Source organism: Rhincodon typus, chromosome 45 (assembly GCF_021869965.1).
Source record: "Rhincodon typus isolate 14 chromosome 45, sRhiTyp1.1, whole genome shotgun sequence".
In the NCBI taxonomy this organism is placed as follows: Eukaryota; Metazoa; Chordata; class Chondrichthyes; order Orectolobiformes; family Rhincodontidae; genus Rhincodon; species Rhincodon typus.
Window position 1 is genome coordinate 1,684,843 of NC_063376.1, and position 18,999 is coordinate 1,703,841.

The following is an 18,999-nucleotide window of genomic DNA, read 5'->3' on the forward strand; positions in this document are numbered from 1 at the left end:
TTGGCCGTGCTAAATTGTCCCATAGTGCCCAGGGATGTGCACGCTGGGTGGGTTAGCCATGGGAAATGCTGGGTTACATTGATGGGGTGGGTCTGGTTGGGATGCCCTTCAGAGGGTCGGTGTGGACCCAGTGGGCCGAATGGCCTGCTTCCACACATCAGGGATTCTGTGATACTGCCATGATGTCCCTAATCAAAAACACCACTCCTCCTCCCCTCTTGCCTCTCTTTCTATCCTTCCTATAGCACCCTGCAAGAACTGCCAGTCCTGTCCCTCCCTCAGCCATGTTTCTGTAATAGCTATAATTTCCAAGTCCCATGTTGCCATCATGCCCTGTATTCATCTGCCTGAGCCTGTCAGGCATTTTGCATTGAAATAAATACCATTTAATCCATCAGTCTTAGCTCGTTCCCTGCCATGCTGTGCAGATAGCATGTTGTGGCTGAAAAGTGGGAGTCAATTTGTATGCCTGCTTGACTTCTACACCGCTACCTGCAGTAACTCTAAGGTCTATCACAGACGGTGCTATATCATTTCACAATTCTAGCTGTGGTTGGGTAATGATTGAATGACTGGTCAGAGAGATAGTACTAACCATCTGCAATCATTGACAACGTTTCCTCTGATAAGCTTCCGAGGATGTTTATGAAATCGCAGCGAGACCGGTTCTAATCCGACCAGGATCCAGAGTGAGAACTGACCCGAATTTCACACTCGTACTTCCCCTGGTCCCTCACCAAAGTGCGCCCCGTACCTCTCCACAACACTGTTTTTCAGGTGTGAGTCTGCGGCCAGTATTGAGCCGGGCCGTTCGACTTTGGGAGGCATCGCCGTAGTCAGCCAGGCAGTTTGAAACTTTGCCGAGGGCTCCCGCAGTTCCGGATTGCTCAGCTGGTTTCCTACAAAAGCAGCCAGCCGTGGAATCGGACTCTCTCCCTGCGTGGATGGGATGTTTCCACGTGGAGGCAGCTCCCAGAGATGTCATGGGGTCAGGATTTCTGTGTTCCTTTGCGCATGGGAAATTTCAAGGGAATAGGTTGTGCTGCCCTGTGTCATGCTCTGTAATCCTACTGACTGAGCTAACCAGCTGGTTAAATGGTACCTCCTTCAGCAGTAGGTTCAACACTTCAAGCTGGGGAGAGGGAGAAGGGGATGGGCTAAAGGAAATGGAGTAAGTCGAATCTGATAACTTTAAACACAGCGAGGGGTCATTGGGTTCACTGGACACTAATAAGTGATCAGTTCCTCCAAGGGGAGGGGCTGTAATAGGTTTGAAAGTGAAAGTCTTAATACCGTTTTAAAACAATTCTAAAAAACTTTTTATGATGAGAATGGAGAGACTTTGGTTATTTGGGGTTGAGGGGATCTAGAGAGGCTTGGATGGTCTCCTGGTGGGCCGCTTGTGATGCGAAGTGACACCAACGGCGATGGTTCAATTCCTGTACCAGCTGAGATTATAGTGGGATGGCTCAGTGGTTAGCACCGCTGCCTCACAGCGCCAGGGACCTGGGTTCGATCCTGCCCTCGGGCGACTGTCTGTGTGGAGTTTGCACATTCTCCCCGTGTCTGCGTGGGTTTCCTCCGGGTGCTCAGGTTTCCTCCCACAGTCCAAAGATGTGCAGGTTAGGGTGGATTGGCCGTGCTAAATTGTCCCATACTGCTCAGGGATGTGAAGGCTGGGTGGGTTAGCCATGGGAAATGCAGGGTTACAGGGATAAGATTGAGTGTATGTCTGTGTGAGATGCTGTTCAGAGGGTTGGTGTGGACTTGATGGGCCAAATGGACTGCTTTCACATTGGAGGGAGGAGGATAACTTTCACATTGTAGGGATTCCGTGATTGTGAAGGACTCTTATTCTCAACGTCTGAGGTTAAATCACCACCAGTCATCTCTCTCTAATTAGAGAGTGGCCTGTGGTCTGGGAAGACTACAGTGACCTAGCTGGATCTCCTAGGAGAGCAGAGAAGGTTAATGGGAGATTAAATTGAGTTAAATAAAAACTGAAAGAACTGTGGATACTGTAAATTGGGAGCAAAAACAGAAATTGCTGGAAAAGCTCGGCAGCATCTGTGAAGAGAAGCCAAAGTTAATGTTTTGGGTCTGGTGACCCCTCCTCAGACCCTTCCTTAAATCAAGTTGTTGAGGATCTTTGGATGTCTTGTTAGAGTAAATAAGGAAACTGTTTCCATAGACACCCGAGGGATTCAGATTGAAGAGAATCACAAACAGAACCAGAAAGTGAAGATGAGATTGTTTTGTTTTAACACCGTGAATCCCTATTTTAAAAAAAAGACTCGCATTTCAGTAGCGCCTTACACAGCATCAGCCAATGAAATATTATTTTCAATCGTGATCGTAGCTCTAATGTATGCAATACAGCAGCTAGTCACCTCGAGTACACTGCCTGAAAGGGTAATGTTAGCAGGTTCAAAATGAACGTTTGAAAGGGAATCGGAGAAATGGGAAAGGTTTGTGAGAAGGAACAGAGGAGGCAGGTGGTGGTATTAATTGGAGAGATGTCTTGAAGAATCACGTGGCCTCTTTCTGTGCACTGTATCATTCTGTTGTCCCTGCAGGAGCTGCTCTGCATCATTTGGGCATCAAAAAGGAAACATTTTTAGCCTGTAGTACAGGTTATTAGCGTCCCTGAACGCGTGCTACTCCTTTCTATCGATGACTTGGGGTTTGCTAATATTTTGCTATTCCCTATACCCCAGCCACAGCCCTGTCAGCAGTGAGATGTGAGAACTTGGAGCCAGCGAGTTAGGGAACAGCAGGATTGAATGACATCGCACAAGCTGAGAGAGCCGCTCTACGCTTGTGGGCTAGACTGGACGTTTGGAGACGGTCCCTTGGCAAGCTGATGGGACTTGAAAGGAGTCAGCCCAGAGTTCCTGCAAACAGCAGTTACAGAGACTGAGGCCAGAGATTGTGTAGAGCAGGTAAACCATTCCAGGAATGCGCACATGCTGAGATACAAGAGGAAGCGGAAGATCACAGACATGGCCAGTAAGACTGGGCTTGATGTACCCAGGAGTGAGGTGCTGCAGAATAGCGACATGTTCAAACAGCAGGTAGAGGAGGAAAAAATTAATGAATTGAGGACTGACCCTCGCCGGGGCGCGGTCCCCCACGCACGAGGACTGACCCTCGCCGGGGCGCGGTCCCCCACGCGCGAGGACTGACCCTCGCCGGGGCACGATCCCCCACGCTGAGGAGAATATGGTTGTTATTATGCTGTGAGAGCTCCCATGCCAGTAGGAACTGGTCAGTGGTGCCCTGTAGAACGTACCCAGCCGCAAAGTGTTGTTTGTCTGAAGTGTGGGGGTGAGGTGTTGCTGTTTTGTTAGATGTTTACACCCAGTATCCTGGGGCTCATGTTAGCTGACTCCAACGAAAAGAAAACAAAATGCTGATCTTCTCCTTGCCTGATTTTGGGATCTTGCTGTGCGCATGTTGGCTGCTGTGTTTCCTACAACACTGCTGCATTGAGCATGAAGTGATTTGGAAGGTCCCGAGGTGCCAAAGAGATCATCAGGTTATAATTCCCAGGGGTCCTGCTGGTTGGCGATCTGATCAGGGGTTGGGTGAGAGGCTGGGGACATGTCTGGCGTTTCCGGCAGTTTTCCAGAATTCCCTGTCCTGCCTCGGGCAACTGCCTGACGTCGTGCTGGGAAATGACTCCTGCATAATACAGTCCAGCTTTGTCTACACTCCTGTGCAAATAAGGCCCCTGTGCATCTCCTCCTCCTCCTTCAGCCCCTAGCTCAGTGATCTGTGACGTCCTGTAGAAGGTACCGGAAATCTGCTACCAGTTTGGCAGTGGCGGGGGTGAGTGTGGGGACAGTATTCATTCCACTGCTGAACTGGAGAAGTTACTCAGAATGTTACAGGTGTGTCTCTAAGCAAACACCAGTTCCTGTTTTGATTTCACTGCACCACAGCGTCTGTTCCAAAGATGTCTTTGTCTTTGCCACTCTGTGAATCTCCGCGTTGCAATTTGGGACGCAGTGTTTCCCTCTCCTCTTTGCTGGGATGCAGTCTAATAAGTTGCAGGGAGAAATTATTTTTCTACTTGTGATTTATCTCCGGTTGCTGTGACTCGGAGTTGGGTCAGGTCACAGCACTATTGTTACTGAGCTCGGACAGTTTCAGTGCAGGTGAGAGGGGAGATAGACCTTGGCGACAGGCTGTTTCAGGGCTTTACGTCGTTAATCTCTGGATAATCCTGCAGGCAGTGAGTGAATGACTTGTAATAAGAATAGAAGGAGTCTATTCAGTCCCTCAAATACTTACTATCCCACGAGATCAAGAGTAATCTGCAGTCTAACTCCATCTACATCTTTGTCCCACATTTCTTAATAATTTTGATGCACAATGAATATCAGATTTAGAATTAATTGATCCAAAGCCATTTTTGACAAAATAATTCAATTCTACCACCCTTGGTCTGTAAAATGATCTGACCATAACTTCTGGATTCCCCAACCCTGAATTCCAGACTCAAACCAGTGGAAATAGTTTCTGTCAGTCCTTTTTGTTCCTCTGAAAGCAAAGATATTCAATCAAATCACTGAAAACTGTCTAACTTCTGCAGTTTCAACTCTAGTTTGTGCAAACTGTCTTTGAAATTGTCCTTAAAGCAGGATTGGGTTGTCAGCAGTAATCTGGTGAGGTTTTAGGCAGTTCAATTGATGCTCAGCTTTGGGCTTCCCGACTGTCTGAATCACCACTGAATATTCTCTGACTAAATAAAGACAGACCATTCAACCCCTCTTCTGGCACATTGGAAAGGCTATCAGTGAGTCCCACCTCAGAACCCTCCACTTTTACCTAGCTCTGTGTGTGTGTGTGTGTGTGTGTGTGTGTGTGTGTGTGAGAGTGAGAGAGAGAGAAAATGTGTGTGTCTTTCCTCAGTAACTGTTCTGGTGATCTTAGAGCCCTTTGAAGATTGTTTCATACGTCAGACGTAACTTGAGAATTTTTTTAATGTGAAAGGCAGAGGATTGGAAAAGGGGTATTTGCAAACAGTTCCTATAGCAGGAAGTGGAAGAAGGTGGTTTATACTGCAAAGTTAAAACAGGTGCCTTTTCAAATTTGTATTTTTGGTCATTCTGACTGGCGCTCATATGTTGGGATTTCCTCTTTCGATATCTCCCTCTCTAGCTCCCACCCTTCGATCCCCTTGTCTGAACCCCCACTGTTTTCCTTTTTCCCCTTGACCACCCAGGTTGCATTCTCTCTCTGTCCCTCTCTTCACTATCCACCTCTTCTTTCTCTGTCACTGTATTTGTCTGCCCTCTTTTTTTCCCTTCTTCCTTGTTTTCCTGTCTGCATGCCTCTGTTTCCCCCTTCCCGCTCCGATTCTCTCTGCCTCCGGATCTCCGTGTCTTCCCCACTCTGTTTGCATCCTCTCCTCCACGTCTGCCCCTTCCCCTCTGTGCTCTGCTCTCTCTCCCTTCCCTGATCTCTCTCTGCTTCCCTCTCTTTTCCCCACCCCACCAACTCTTTTTCATTCCAAATGTCTCCCTCCATCTCTTCCCCCTCTCTCTGTCCACCAAAGACCCTCTCTCTTTCTCACGTGGATCAGAATAACCAGAGAACCTGTGCTGTTTCATGTGACATTTCTCCCCAAAAATAGCCAAGAAACTCACCACAAATCTGACTTCTTCCTCCCATCTGAATCCCCTTCCTCCTCTCTCTTTCTCTCTTCTGACCTCCTCTGCTTCAGTAGCACTTTTACTAGCGTTTCACTTTGCATTTCTGAAGTTTACAGCTTCGGTCTTTTCAGCTGCTAACGTTTGTGATTTTTTGTTTTTATTTCTCTCTCTGTGGCTGACTTCAAGAGCGTTTCTGTTGAGTTCCCCATCTGCGGCACGTAGACCAGAGGTGACCCTCCCCCTGAGCTGTGAGAGACGGATTGGGCAGGTGGGTGACTGGGATGGGGTCGGGATACCTGTGGAAGAGCAGAAGAAGTTGGGAGTGAGCTGCAAAAGCAGCAGCAGACAGACGCAGGAATGAATGCCCGGCACCAACCTTCAGACTGGGACTGAGAGGATTCTTAACTGAGGACTCACTATTTTAGTGTGCCCCACATGCCAAATATTAGTTACGTTAACTACTGACGAGGGGCGTATTAGGTGGAGAAGCCTGCAGGAGCTGAGGTTGGAGCGTAGGAGATTGAGAGGATTTAATTGACGTGTTTAAAATTATGGAAGGCTTTGATAAAATAGATTAGGAAAAGGTACGTTTCTAATGTCAAAGCTTGGCTCCTAAAGGATCAATAAAGTGTGAGGTGATGTATTTTGGCAGGAAGAACATTGAAAGACAATAGAATTGTACCCCCAATTTTATAAAGGGGTGGAGGAGCAGAGGGAGCTGGGCATATAGATGCACAGTTTATTGAAGGTGGCAGGACAGGGGTAGGGGGTAGTAACTGAAGCATACAGTATCCTCGCCTTTGTAAATAGGGGCACAGACGAAGGATCAGGGAAGTGATGTAGAACTTGTATGAGACACTTGTTAGACCTCAGCAGGAGTACTGGATGCGGTTATAGAAAGGATGTGAACACATTGCAGCAAGTTAAGAGTGGTTTACAAGAATGGTCCAGGGATGAGGAACTTGTGTAATGTGGATAGATTACAGAATTGGGGGTGTTCTTCTGGGAAGGTAAAAGACTGAGAGGAGATCTGATGGGGGTTTTCAAAATCATGAAGGAGCTGGATAGAGTAGATTGGGAGAAAGCATTCCTGTTTGGATAAGGAACAAGAACGAGAGGGCCGTAGATTTAAAGTGATCTGCAAAAGAAGCAACAGTGAAGTGAGGAAAACCTTGTTCACCCAGTGAGTGGTTATGGTCTGAAATGCACTGTCTGGGAATGTGGTGGAGGCAGGTTCAAGTGAGGCTTTCGAGAGGGGCATTGGATGGGTATTTGGATTGGGGAAAGAAAGTGTACAAGTGTTTGGGGGAGAAACAGGAGATTGGCACTAGGTAACGATGCTTGTTAAATGAGCCGGCACAGACACGCTGGGCTGAATAGCCTCCTACACAACAATTCTGAGAGATGATTAGCAAAAGAACCAGGATGGTGGGGTTGTGGGTGGGAATAGGATGTGATTTGTTTTATGCGGCAAGTTGTTGCAATCTGGAATCAAGGGATACGGGGAGGGGTTGGAAAGTGGCGCTGAAGCCCAAGATCAAGTAACGTAGCAGGCTCAATGGACCGAATGGCCTCCCCCAGCTCCAATTTTTTGTTCCCGTGGACCACGCCCCTCTGGAAGTAGATTCGGTGTGAACGTTCAAGAGGGGAATGAGATTAGAAACGAGGAATCGGATAAATAGTTGGAGGAAAGCTTACGGTGGGGGTTGGGGGGATGCTGTGGGGAAAGGGAAGTGGGATTAGTTTGCAGCCGTTTGAAGGCCAGAATAGGGCAGATGGGCTGAACGGCCTCTTTGCTCTGTGGTGACGCTATGAAAGGGTTATGAAAGGATTGTGAATCCCGAAGTGCCCAGGAAGGAAGAATTCTTGGCCGGCTGCCCCATTGCCTGTCCCAGGGCCAATTGTACAAGTTACAGTTTGCTGCCTATCTGGTCAGCAACGTAACATACTGTTCCATCAGTGAAGCAGATTATCTGCCTGGCAGAGTCCAGCTCTCTCGAGTGAGGAGCTCTGCTCCCACGGAGGGGGGTGGTGGCTGGCAGGAGTACCCACAGCACGAGGAGGTACGGGTAAGGTAGGGTGCAGAATGGTGGGGATAGCCCATGTTGATAGGCGAGTCCCACGGCACGAGGAGTTGAGGGAGAGCTGAGGGAGGCAGTAATGTGAACGAGGGATACCCCTAGGCAGGCTAACCCTGCCCCCGACCAGCCACCTAACGATCTCCTGGAAGGTTGTCCGGTTGTCCAGTTGCCTCCTGCTCTCCCTGGGAAGCACCCAACGAGGTCAAAAAACTTTGCCACAAGCTGAATCTGTAGCCGACTGCATCTTTGCCTGCTTCCCTCCCGTGCCAGCACAATGTTGGGAGGGAGGCCCGTTCCCTGGGCAGGAAACACCCCAACGACACACAATCGGTGGTGGGATCTGTCTGTGCGCAAGCTGACTAGGGGTGGGTCTGTCCTGAAGTTCTGAGGAGCACCCCACAATGTGAGCCTGTCCTTTTTTCGTTTGTGTTATTTTAGCATCGGGATCGCCAGTGTTTCTAAAAACTGTTCTCAGGCTTAAGATGTCACTGTCTCTTACCGACCCCACCCCACCGGCCCTTTCTGTTCTATGTGAAACAGGTGAAAGGTCACTGGCATGGCGACCCGAGTTCCAGCCGAGGTTCCTGATGGTGGTTGGGGTTGGGTGATAGTCCTGGCAGCATTCCTGATGTCGGCTCTGGTGTTTGGCATCATCCGTTCCTTCGGCGTGTTCTTCGTGGCATTTGTGGAGTACTTTTCAGAGGCTTCGAGCCACGTGTCATGGATCACATCGACCGCTATCGCCGTTCAGCAGTTTTCCAGTGAGTAGGCGCACTGGTATGAGAGGGCAACAGTTTTTATGGGGTGGTACCTGTGCTTTTGTCTGGAATATGGGAGTGTGGATTACTTCCTGTGTAACTGTACAGAGTCACCATTAATTCCGCAGAGTAAGGATTTTACTCCCTGTGTGACTGTAGAGACACTGTTAATTCAGCAAAGGTTATTTACTGTGTGGCTTTACAAAATCATGGTTTATTCAGCAGGGTAAAGCCTACACACTGTTGCTGTACAGAATTACTATTTCTTCAGCCAGATAAGAGTGACTTGTATATTTGATTACCAATATTTACAGTACTGGATTTATACTGCCGGAGATAATGAGTTGAATGCATTTTGAGAACTAACTTCTGTTTTATTTTCCCGTTAGGTCCCATAGCCAGTGCTCTCAGCAATTACTTTGGAGCCCGTCCTGTGGTGATGTTGGGTGGTTTTCTGTCCAGCTCGGGGCTGATATTTGCTTGCTTAGCTACAAACCTGATTCATCTTTACCTGTCTATTGGACTTCTCTCAGGTGAGATAGAAAGTGGCTGAAGGTTACTAATTGGAAGGTAGTCATACAGCACGGAAACAGACCCTTCAGTCCAACTTGTCCTTACCGACCAAGTTTCCCAAACTAAACCAAACTAAACTAAACTAAACTAAAACAAACAAACTAAACACTCCCTCTGTGTGAAATAGTTGCCCCCTCAGGTCCCTTTTTAAATCTTTCCTCTCTCATCTAGGGGAAGACCTTGGCTAATCACCTTATCTATGCCAGTCATGATTTTTTTTAAACCTGTATAAGGTCACCTCTCCACCACCTACGCTCCAGACTGTGTGATTAGGTGCTAGGCCACTAAATATCATTCTACTGGTGAGGGGGAACATCACCTGGTGAGGCACAAAGCTGCCTTCTGCACGACAATTTCTACACTGCTGGACTTCATGTAGAGCCGTCACGTGGAGCTGTCTCCTTCGTTTTCTCTTCCATTTCCTGAAAGAGTTCTGGTTTGGGCTGGGCGGTGAGGCTGCAGTTTCTCTCCCCTGTCATCGTTGGCTCCACATGAAGATGTGATGGGGCCAAGCTTTGTTTCATTTGCAGCATTTTAATGGTGCTGATATCTCTTGACGCCCTTAGCAATAGTTAGGCGACATTCTCACTGACCTGTGTGACTGTACGGGGCTTTGTACAAGCCGGGCGTGACAGAAGAAAATTGTAGACAATTATGTGGTGCAGGATTGGAACCCCAAGTAGACTAGGCCAGGGAGGGGAGCATTATAGCTCTGTTCCCTTGAGGGGCAGTTACGACAATCTAAAAGCTAAATGCTTATTTTACTCATGCCAGCCTTTCATTTCCCTATTTTATATATTGAAGTTACATTTTCAAAACTGTAGGGTAAACTTGAACTCATTAGGAGTCTATTATTAGCAGCATTAACACAACCACTATATACCCTATACCCATCAATGATAGCTCCATTCTAAAGCCCACATTGTAATCACAAGGACATGAATTAAAGTCAATCAACTGCAATTAGAATTATATAACTTCTGAAATCTGGTCGTCTCTTGAAGTGCTTTGCAAGAGTATAATTTGGAGAACATTTGACACCAAACCATACAAGGAGGGTGGCATGGTGGCTCATTGGTTAGCACTGCTGCCTTGTGGTGCCAGGGGGCCTGGGTTCGATTCCAGCCTCAGGTGGCAGTCTGTGTGGAGTTTGCACGTTCTCCCTGTGTCTGTGTGGGTTTCCTCTGGGCGTTCCGGTTTCGTCCCACAGTCTGGGGATGTGCGGGTTAGGGTGGATTGGCCGTGCTAAATTGTCCCATAGTGCCCAGTGATGTGCAGGGTAGGTCGGTTAGCCATGGGAAATGCAGAGATACGGAGTTGGGGTGGGTCTGGTTGAGATGTTTTTCGGAGGTTCAGTGTGGACTCGAGCTGAATGGCTTGCTTCGACACTGTAGGGTTTCTAAGGAAATGTTAGAAAATGTGTAGCTTATGTGATCTTATGATTAAAAGCATGGTTGAATAAATAGGGATTATATTAAAAAAATGTGCATTTAGTCCATCTGTTCCTCATGAGCTTCATTCTCCCCTAACAGCATATTCTTCTATTCCTTTCTGTCTTGTGTGTTCATCCAGCTTTTCCCTGCTTCATTGTAGTAGCAGTGTTCACCACAGCCTCTTGTTCTAGCAGTTCCATCACTGTCTGGATAAACAACAGTCTGCTGAATTCCTTTATGGATTTGTTAATGACACTGTACTATTGAGAGGCCCTGGTTCTGGTCTGCCCTACAAGTGGAAACACCTTTGCGATGCTTACTGTTTCAAACCCTTTAACAATCATCATGTTTTCCATCACGTCACCCCTCAGCCACTTCTTTTCTAAGAAAAAAAGTCTCAGCCACTTCAGATGGTTACAACCTTCCAGATTTTATATCATCTGACCACAAAATTAGCCAACATTTTGTGACAATTTTTAACATGAGGATATGGTGCATAGCAGAAGTGAGCAGCAGAAAATCTACAATCGGTCTTAAGATTTCAATTCACCTGCTAATTGGGCAGAAGAGTACTGCAGGATCTAATAAAAAAAAAAGCCGACGTCTTTGACACTTTTACTGGCAACTACCAATTATAATGCTATAAGTTTCTTTTATTCTGATTCTGTGGGCTAACTCTTCAAGATCTCTGCAGTGAATTAAATCTGGGTTGTGTTTCCCATTTCACTGAAGCTGCCTTTGTCTTCCTGAACATCCATCACTGTTCTGTGTTAACTGCTCACCACCATGCTCTGTCCCTTTTGATAGCTTTGCATCTTCGATGCCAGTGCATCTTTAACCCTATGGGATTTAGTTTTGATAACCAGTCTATTATGCGGGCGTTAGCCAACGCAGATCGAAACTCAGTTGTGCTGCCCTTAAGCCTGTCACTTCGTCAAATGGTTTGATCAAATTCATAAGACATTATATAATCATAGAATCCCTACAGTGTGGAAACAGGCCCTTCAGCCCAACAAATCCACAGCGACCCTTGGAGCATCCTACCCAGACCCATCCCCTTATAACCCACCTAACCTACACATCCCTGAGCACTACAGGACAATTTAGCACGGCCAATCCACCCTAACCCGCACATCTTCGGACTGTGGGTGGAAACTGGAGCACCCGGATCATAGATTCCCTACAGTGTGGAAACAGGGTCTTTGGCCCAACAAGTCCACACTGACCCTCAGAGCATCCCACCCAGACAATGGCTTTTCCCATTTTAAAAAAAATGAGTGATAACCGTCATTTATTAACCCTTTCTTGTCCAAGTGAAAATTAAATTGCTCTCTACAGCTTTCCCACCACTGGTATTAGGCCAGTTGGCCTTTCAGTGCCTGGTTCATCATTTGACCTGAAACGGTGGGAACATGGCCTTGACTTCTGAGTAGCCCTAGCAGGGGTTTGTGGTCTGTTACTGTTACAAATTTATATCTGTAAAGGTATTGGTGGAACCTTCTCACACCAAAGGTAACTGCCAAACCTTCCCTTCTCTATCTGGGCGTATTTGTGTTCTGCCAAATTCTGGGAAACATACGCTATTGGGTGTTCCTTTCCATTGGGCCATCTGAGAGCTAGCACTTCCATAATACCATATGGGGAGGCATTGCATGTCAGCATGGTTTATCACTGCCTCATTATAAACAAGGGTGTAACATCTGTATCCTTTCTGTCCTCTGGTACTGCTCTGGTGTTTGAGGAGAATTGAAAGATTATGGCTCAAGTCTCTGGAAATTTCACCCTATTTCTTAATCTCACAACATGGATAAATACATTGTATAATAGTTAACGCTTGACGTTACAAAAAATGGGAAGAGACTAATTTTTTAAAATACTGTACACTAGGTGCTTCACAACACTTGGTGTTAGAGGTTATATTTCTGACATGTTTACATTTTGTTCTGTAGTGCCTACAGCCCTGAGGGGGTCTGCAGTTTTCTGCCTTTCATTGTACAATGATAGGGGGGCCTTAGGCTGACATTTTCTCCGCTGTGCTTGTGTGGCAGCCATTGTGCCAAACTTTACCACATACCTCAGTGTGTAACCCTGGGCCTTGGAATGTGGTCATCTACATTATTCAGCCATTGACAGTTCTTTGCTTTGGAGGACCAGCACATTTTTTGGGCAGGTCAAAGAATCTTTTTCAGTGAGTTGATGGTCCTGCAGCAGTAGTTGTATGCCCTTGGGAATGTCCCACAGAGCACAGAATCCTACACTACAGAGATGCTTGTGATCAACCTCAACAGAAACTATCTCTTTCTGGGCCCGCTTGCCTCCTGCAGCGACCTAGGGTGTGTTCTGCCCCAACTGGAGGATTTTCTTATTTTTGAACATTTATTAAGTACTATTCTTTATCCATCTTAATCCTATCCAATTTCTTCACTACCTCCCACATCGCTATGTTGTGCATCATGTTTCACGAAACGAAATCCAAAGTACTTCCATAGTGCCATGCTTTCTGCCTGCACAAGCCTTCATTTGACTATCCTTTTACTCTTTACATGCTCCTCATAAAAGATATTGCGTTCATGCTTTATTGAACCTGCTAAGCTTTGCTGAGAAATTCTCTTTGCCTGACTTACTTCCTGTTTCAGTTCTCCTCTGTACTTTCCTTCTTTATTTATATAATGTCATTCACAACCTCAAAATGTCTCTGGCTTCTTTGCGGTAAACTGCCTTTTGCCATTTCAGAGTTAGAATGTCTTAACCAATACTTGTTGGCAAAATAGCACTGCAGTACGACTAGGTCATTTTTTTGTTTGTTACGTTAATGACATCTGTAAGTCTTATCTGCTGTGTGTGTGTGGAATCACGTGGTTGATTTTGACTCCCCTTTGGAATGATCAACACTCGTTCAAAATGGGCAAGAAATGTTGGCAATGAAAAAATAAAGGGAAACGAGTCATTTGGGTGGATGGAGCTTTTGTCTGCTATCCTCAGTTTGAAAGGTGGCACATCTAACAGTGCGGAAGTCCCTCAGCTCTGACCCTCCGACAGTGCAATGCTGATCCTCCAACAGCGCAGTGCTCTATCCCACTGACCCTCTGACAGTGTGCCGCTCCCCCAGCACGGCACCCCCTCAACCTTCTGGCTGAGAGTCCCATCAGCTTGAGTCATGGTTGACCACCCTCTTTCTCTGCTTCCATCTGTGCAAGGGAGTGCTGAGCTGAATTGTGACATACTGTGTTTGGGATGGGAGATTGTGTGTTTTAGTTGTTCAGTCACTCCCCAGGCCCATTCTTTTGAGCTCTGATGGCGAGACCTTCTATTGTGGTTAAACTTTGCCCTCGTGTGTTCTATTCTTTGTAAACTTAAGATTATCTGAATTCTGCTGTCTGTACCTCCACTCACAGCTAGCCCTGCTACCCTATTATCCCAGTGGTTGCTAATCTATGTTGCAACTTTTCACCCTGGTTTTCAAATTCATTCATAATCTCAACCCCCTGTAACTATAAGCTCTCCATGGCTTTCAACCCCCTGAGATCTCTGCACTTCTGTAACCGAGGCCCCTCGCTGATTGCTATCACTCCCCCTTTTGGTGGCCCTTCTTTCAATTGCTGGGCCCCAAATTTTGCAGATTGTTCTCTTCATTCATGCTTCTCCACATCATGTTCTTCCTCTAAGACACCCCTTATAACCTATCTCTGGATTAGAATTTTGCTTATGCAGTCATAGAGTCATACAGCACAGAAACCGGCCCTTCAGCCCGATCTGTCCATGCTGACCAGAATGTTGCCAAGAATGGAAGGTTTGAATTATAAGGAGAGGCTTAATAGACTGAGACCTTTTATCCCCTGGTGCATAGGATACTGAGGGGTGACCTTGATAGAGGCTCATAAAATCATGAGGGGCTTATATAAGTTGAATAGCTGAGGCCTTTCTTCCAAGGTAGGAGAATCCAAAACTAGAGGGCATAGGTCTGACTTAATATTCTTCTGTGGGGCATTGTTATAAGTTATAAAATAATGTGCCTGTGAAGCATTTTGGGATATGCCATTGCATTAAAGTTGTTATACAAATATGTGGTTGGTATTTTGACGTTAGTGTGTAAACATTGTGTTCTCCTGTTATTTGTCAGGCTTCGGTTGGGCGCTCGTCTTCACCCCATCGGTTGCTGCAGTCTGTCAATACTTTGACAAGAAGAGGACTCTGGCAATGGGGATGGCTTTCACTGGAGTTGGAATTGGCTCCTTTGTCTTCTCCCCACTCTTCCAGTACCTAATTGATGAGTACATGTGGCGGGGGGCACTACTGGTCATTGCAGGAATGATGCTCAACCTCATGGTATGTGGTGCATTGATCAGACCCCTGCCCCTGAAGGAAGACCTGACTCGCGCAGTGGCACCGGGCGAGGGGTCGTTGTGTTGCCAAGGCGCCAGGAGCATGATCTTCGACCTGCTAGACTTGAGCCTGCTTCGACACTGGCCCTTCCTAACCTTAGTGCTGTCTGTCACCTTGATAAATGCCGGCTACTTTGTGCCTTACGTCCACTTTGTGGCCCACGCCCAGTCCATCGGCTTCGATGAGTATGAGGCCGCGTTCCTGATGTCGGTGGCGGGGGTGATGGACCTGATTGGCCGGTTGCTGTCTGGTTGGTTCTCTGACCTACGCAAGATGCGCCTGGTTCACATCCTGATCTTGTGGACCATGCTGACAGGACTGAGTCTGCTGGCCATCCCCTTGGGCCGCACCTACCCTGTGTTGATGTTGATCGGCATGGCCAACGGGTTCTGCGCTGGGGCCTTGACGCCTGTGGTGTTCTCCTTACTGCCTGAGATAGTCGGGATCGGGAGGATTTATGGAGCGTTGGGACTGCTGCAGATGTTGGAGAGTGTAGGGGGACTGCTGGGAGCACCGATATCAGGTAAAGAAAGCTCCCTCTTTTCTGAATTTTGTGCTATGGACACTTGGGTGTAGGAACTTCTGAGGATATCAAGTTTATAGAACAAATGTGGGTAATTGGAGTTAGGGCACAGGTCATTCATGATCTAATTGCATGGCTGGAACTGGCTTGAGGGGATGAATGGCCTCTCCCTGTAGCTAAAAGAAGGCTGATCCTTTATTCCCAGGGGAATCTTCCTCCTGAGGTGTGGTGCTCAGAGCTGAACACACTGGCTCCAGATGGAATCTGATTAAGGTTCAGTATGTCTGAAGCATGACTTATTCCTTCCAGCTTTGAGATGAAGGCCAATTTTCCATTGGCCACTTTGAATGCTTTTTATAGCTAGTCACTGTCTTCAAGTGATTTGCTCGAAAATCTGGTGGAACTCTTTGTTCTTCCAGTTTCTCATTTCTTTCTTACCACGTTTTTTTGAAGCCGATGAGCGTGCGTTTATATAGCGCTGTTCACAAGGAGCTTCCAAAGTGTTTTACAACCAATGTTACACTTCTGAAGAGCAGTTCTTGTTTTATTTCAGCAAACATGGTAGCCATTTTGCAAAACCATCTCCTACGATCTATAACGATTGAGGGATTAATATGGGCCGGGCCATCAGGATGATCTCCCTGCTCCTCTTCCATAAGAGGCCGTGGGATCCCTTTACATCCACCTGAGAGGGAAGGTAGGGCGTCATCAGAAATGTCTTGATCGTGCAGAATTCCTTCAGTACGGCACTAGGTGTGTCCGATGAGCATAAATATTCCAATTTTCTGGAGTGGGGTTTGAACTTGTGATTTTCTAACCCACAGGTGAGCGTGTTGCCCTGTGAGCCACTGGCACTGAAAGATTTGTAATTGGAGCCTCTTCAACTCTATATTGACTAGGCCCAGCTCTTTGCAACAGGCTGACCTATTTTTTTTTTTTACACTTCTCTTCCAGGCTGGCTGCGTGATGTAACTGGTAACTACACAGCTTCCTTTATGGTGGCAGGTGCTTTCCTCCTGCTCAGCAGCCTGTTTCTGTTTGGGATTCCTGGTGCCTTGTCCTGTTCCTGTGTCCTGCCTGCCAGGCATCCGCAGACAAAGAATGCAGAGGAGGAGGAGGAATGCAAGTCCATGGATGGCTCGAATATATCCGTGCTGGAGGAGCAGTGCGTCCCGATTGAGCCTGCTAGTATTGCTTCCAGAAATGCAGAGGTGGCCTGAATTGAGAGATGTGTAAATGCTGGGAGTGGACGTTGACGTTTAAATTGAGCTGTCTCCAACTCCAAGTGAGAGTGGAGTGAGTGTTGATGCCGCTCCATCAGCTGTTGCGGGCTGGAATGGGATGGAATCCATGGCAAACAGACTCTATTTAAACGGAGCCTCTACAGACTACAGCAATGGGCTAAAGGCCCCGAGGGCAAAATCCTTAGCAAAAGGCAGTATGTGGTTGATGGTGACGTGATACAAATTTGATTCATAAAATTATTAACTTTACAATTGAATTGTTTAAGAGTGGCACGAGCAAATCATCTCCATTAGACTGGAACGCATTGTGCCACAGTAGCCTATTAATGTTGACTAATCCTTTTAACACTTGCCCATTTTCTCTCGTCCCACCCCCACTTAGTGATGTCTTCTTTGTACAGGCACTGGCACAGCCTTACTGGCAGGGTTTGCCTTTGGGAACCTAGTCTAATTGTGCATTTGTTGATCTTGGCAGAGAATGGGCAGGGCTGTAATCATCATCAGTGCCTCTGAGTTGAAGGAATCGACTCCCAGCCGCTGGAAAGGCTGTGTGTCCACGTGGTTGGCGGTAAGAGCGGGTGTGATGGTTCCTGCTGTTGAGTAGTTCATTGTTAGCCCCTGCAGGTATAACACCTGAGGCAGGTGGCCTTGTGAGGAAAGAGCAGAAGGTACAAAGGCGGAGAAGACTCCAGGAGCAGTGCCAGACTGCAGAGCACTCAACTTGGGACTTTTGCAATGAGCAGTTAGACCATGCCAACCCACCACCACTCTCGCCTCACACTTGAGACACCGCCCCCTGTCTCAGACCCTGAATTAAGATATTAACTTATGTATCAAGACATGATAAATGCTCACTCCCGACCGATATAATCATTGAGAACCTATGGTAACTAGCTCAGGGCAACTGGAATTCAATCAGGCTTCAATTTCATTGCTTTCTTCAACTTTTTATTGGTGTTTGTGTAAACCTGTCAAATGGGAGTTGGGGCATGTGGAAAGCGTGGAATACCTGAAGGTGGGAATCTTTCTTATTGGACGGACTGTCTACATTGTACTCGCTGCCCTGTTCTCTTTCCTGCTAGGCCTATACCAATTTTGTGCCTTCGAACTTGGCAATTGGGTAAGTGGGCGATGTGACTGATTTGAAAATGGCGGGGGGGCGGGGGGGAACGCTCAGACGGTTTCCAGTTGGATTTCTCAGGAATCTCCTGCTCCTGAGTGCTACCAAAAAACTTGCCTGTTCATTGCTGCATTTTGAATAAAACTGAGAATATTGAAGTAATAAAATAATTCTTAAAATACTTTTACAGCTGTCTTCTCTTTGTTAAAACTGTGCTCCTGCCAACTGCCTTAGCTAGTGCTGGGTTGGTATGTTTGGCCAGGGTGCTACCAGTTACACCGGTAATCTGGGCCAGGGAAGACCAACACTATCTGGCCATGTGTGTGTGTGTGTGTGCGACTGTCTGGTGAGGATAGGATTTGGATTTTCATGTTGTCATGGTTAGCCTGATTCCATCTGTTATATGGGCCCACACCTGAAAAATAGCTACTTTGACGTGTCAGGGAGCACCTCTGCTGACTCTAAAGGTGACCAGGTCACCTGGTGTCAGATCCCTACATCTTCCCCTTACACCTTCCTCCTTCTCAGATAATCAAATTCCCTCTTCAACGCCTCCGTTGAACCTGCTCCAGTCCACACTGTGCATTTCAGGTTCTAAATGCTTGCTGCATCAACAGGTAATTTGTGTCTCCATTGCATATTTTGCCAATTACCTGAAATCAATGCCCTCTGGTATTGGATGCTGCCACTATGGGAACAGAAACTGACCCCTCATACCTTTATGAAATCTCCTACTGATTACAATACGTGAACTAAGTTTCTTGCCATTATTTGATGGTTGATTGACTTGTTTGATTCTAGGCACCGAAGTCTGGATCCATTCAGTTCAGGCTTGAAAGGAGTGGGATTGTGGTTTGGAGAGATATCCTATCAAAGTTGAAACTTGTGAATTTCTACGCTGGGTTTCCAGTTAGTCTTTCTGCTCAATCCTCTTCTGCTCAACTCCAGAAGATCCTTTTTTTTGTTTAAAATCATTTTTTTTTTTCTAATCAACCTGTTCAAGAGATGCTATGACGCATCTCTACAGCAGGTGGGGCTTGAATCCAGGCCTCCTGGTCCAGGGACAGGGACACTACTACTGCGCCACAAGAGGGCCCCTGAAGGTGCTGGTACACACTTCCAATCAATGCAGAATTAGCTGCTTTTCTGTTCTGCTTAGCCAAGAATAGATTGGAGCAAAGGAGTGGAGGTCAGTCATGAACCCTGAGCTCCAGAGAACGTGTT

The 18,999-nt window shown here is 46.8% G+C and overlaps 1 protein-coding gene across 5 annotated transcripts; it reads left to right on the top strand.

The window, feature by feature from the left end:
* The first annotated feature begins 2,713 nt into the window (after window positions 1-2,713).
* Window positions 2,714-17,957, top strand: slc16a13 (solute carrier family 16 member 13). Of its 5 annotated transcripts, none has more exons than XM_048620246.1 (6): window positions 2,720-2,942; window positions 5,847-5,928; window positions 8,282-8,502; window positions 8,889-9,032; window positions 14,626-15,411; window positions 16,366-17,957. In XM_048620246.1, the coding sequence occupies exons 3-6, from the start codon at window positions 8,298-8,300 to the stop codon at window positions 16,629-16,631; spliced, it is 1,401 nt and encodes a 466-aa protein (XP_048476203.1). In that variant the 5' UTR covers window positions 2,720-2,942; window positions 5,847-5,928; window positions 8,282-8,297; the 3' UTR covers window positions 16,632-17,957. The 5 variants fall into 5 exon arrangements, with proteins under 5 accessions (XP_020378082.1, XP_048476203.1, XP_048476205.1 ...); XM_048620248.1 differs by lacking the exon at window positions 2,720-2,942 and adding an exon at window positions 2,991-3,009; XM_048620249.1 differs by lacking the exon at window positions 2,720-2,942 and adding an exon at window positions 3,056-3,074.
* The last annotated feature ends 1,042 nt before the right edge of the window (window positions 17,958-18,999 follow it).

What these genes read in the sequence shown, in the direction of transcription:
- slc16a13 (XM_020522493.2), top strand. Translation starts at nt 8,298, where the DNA reads ATGGCGACCCGAGTTCCAGCCGAGGTTCCTGATGGTGGTTGGGGTTGG. An exon ending in CGCCGTTCAGCAGTTTTCCA is followed by an intron (nt 8,503 to 8,888) that starts GTGAGTAGGCGC and finishes TTTTCCCGTTAG; the next exon opens with GTCCCATAGCCAGTGCTCTC. An exon ending in GCTGGGAGCACCGATATCAG is followed by an intron (nt 15,412 to 16,365) that starts GTAAAGAAAGCT and finishes CTTCTCTTCCAG; the next exon opens with GCTGGCTGCGTGATGTAACT.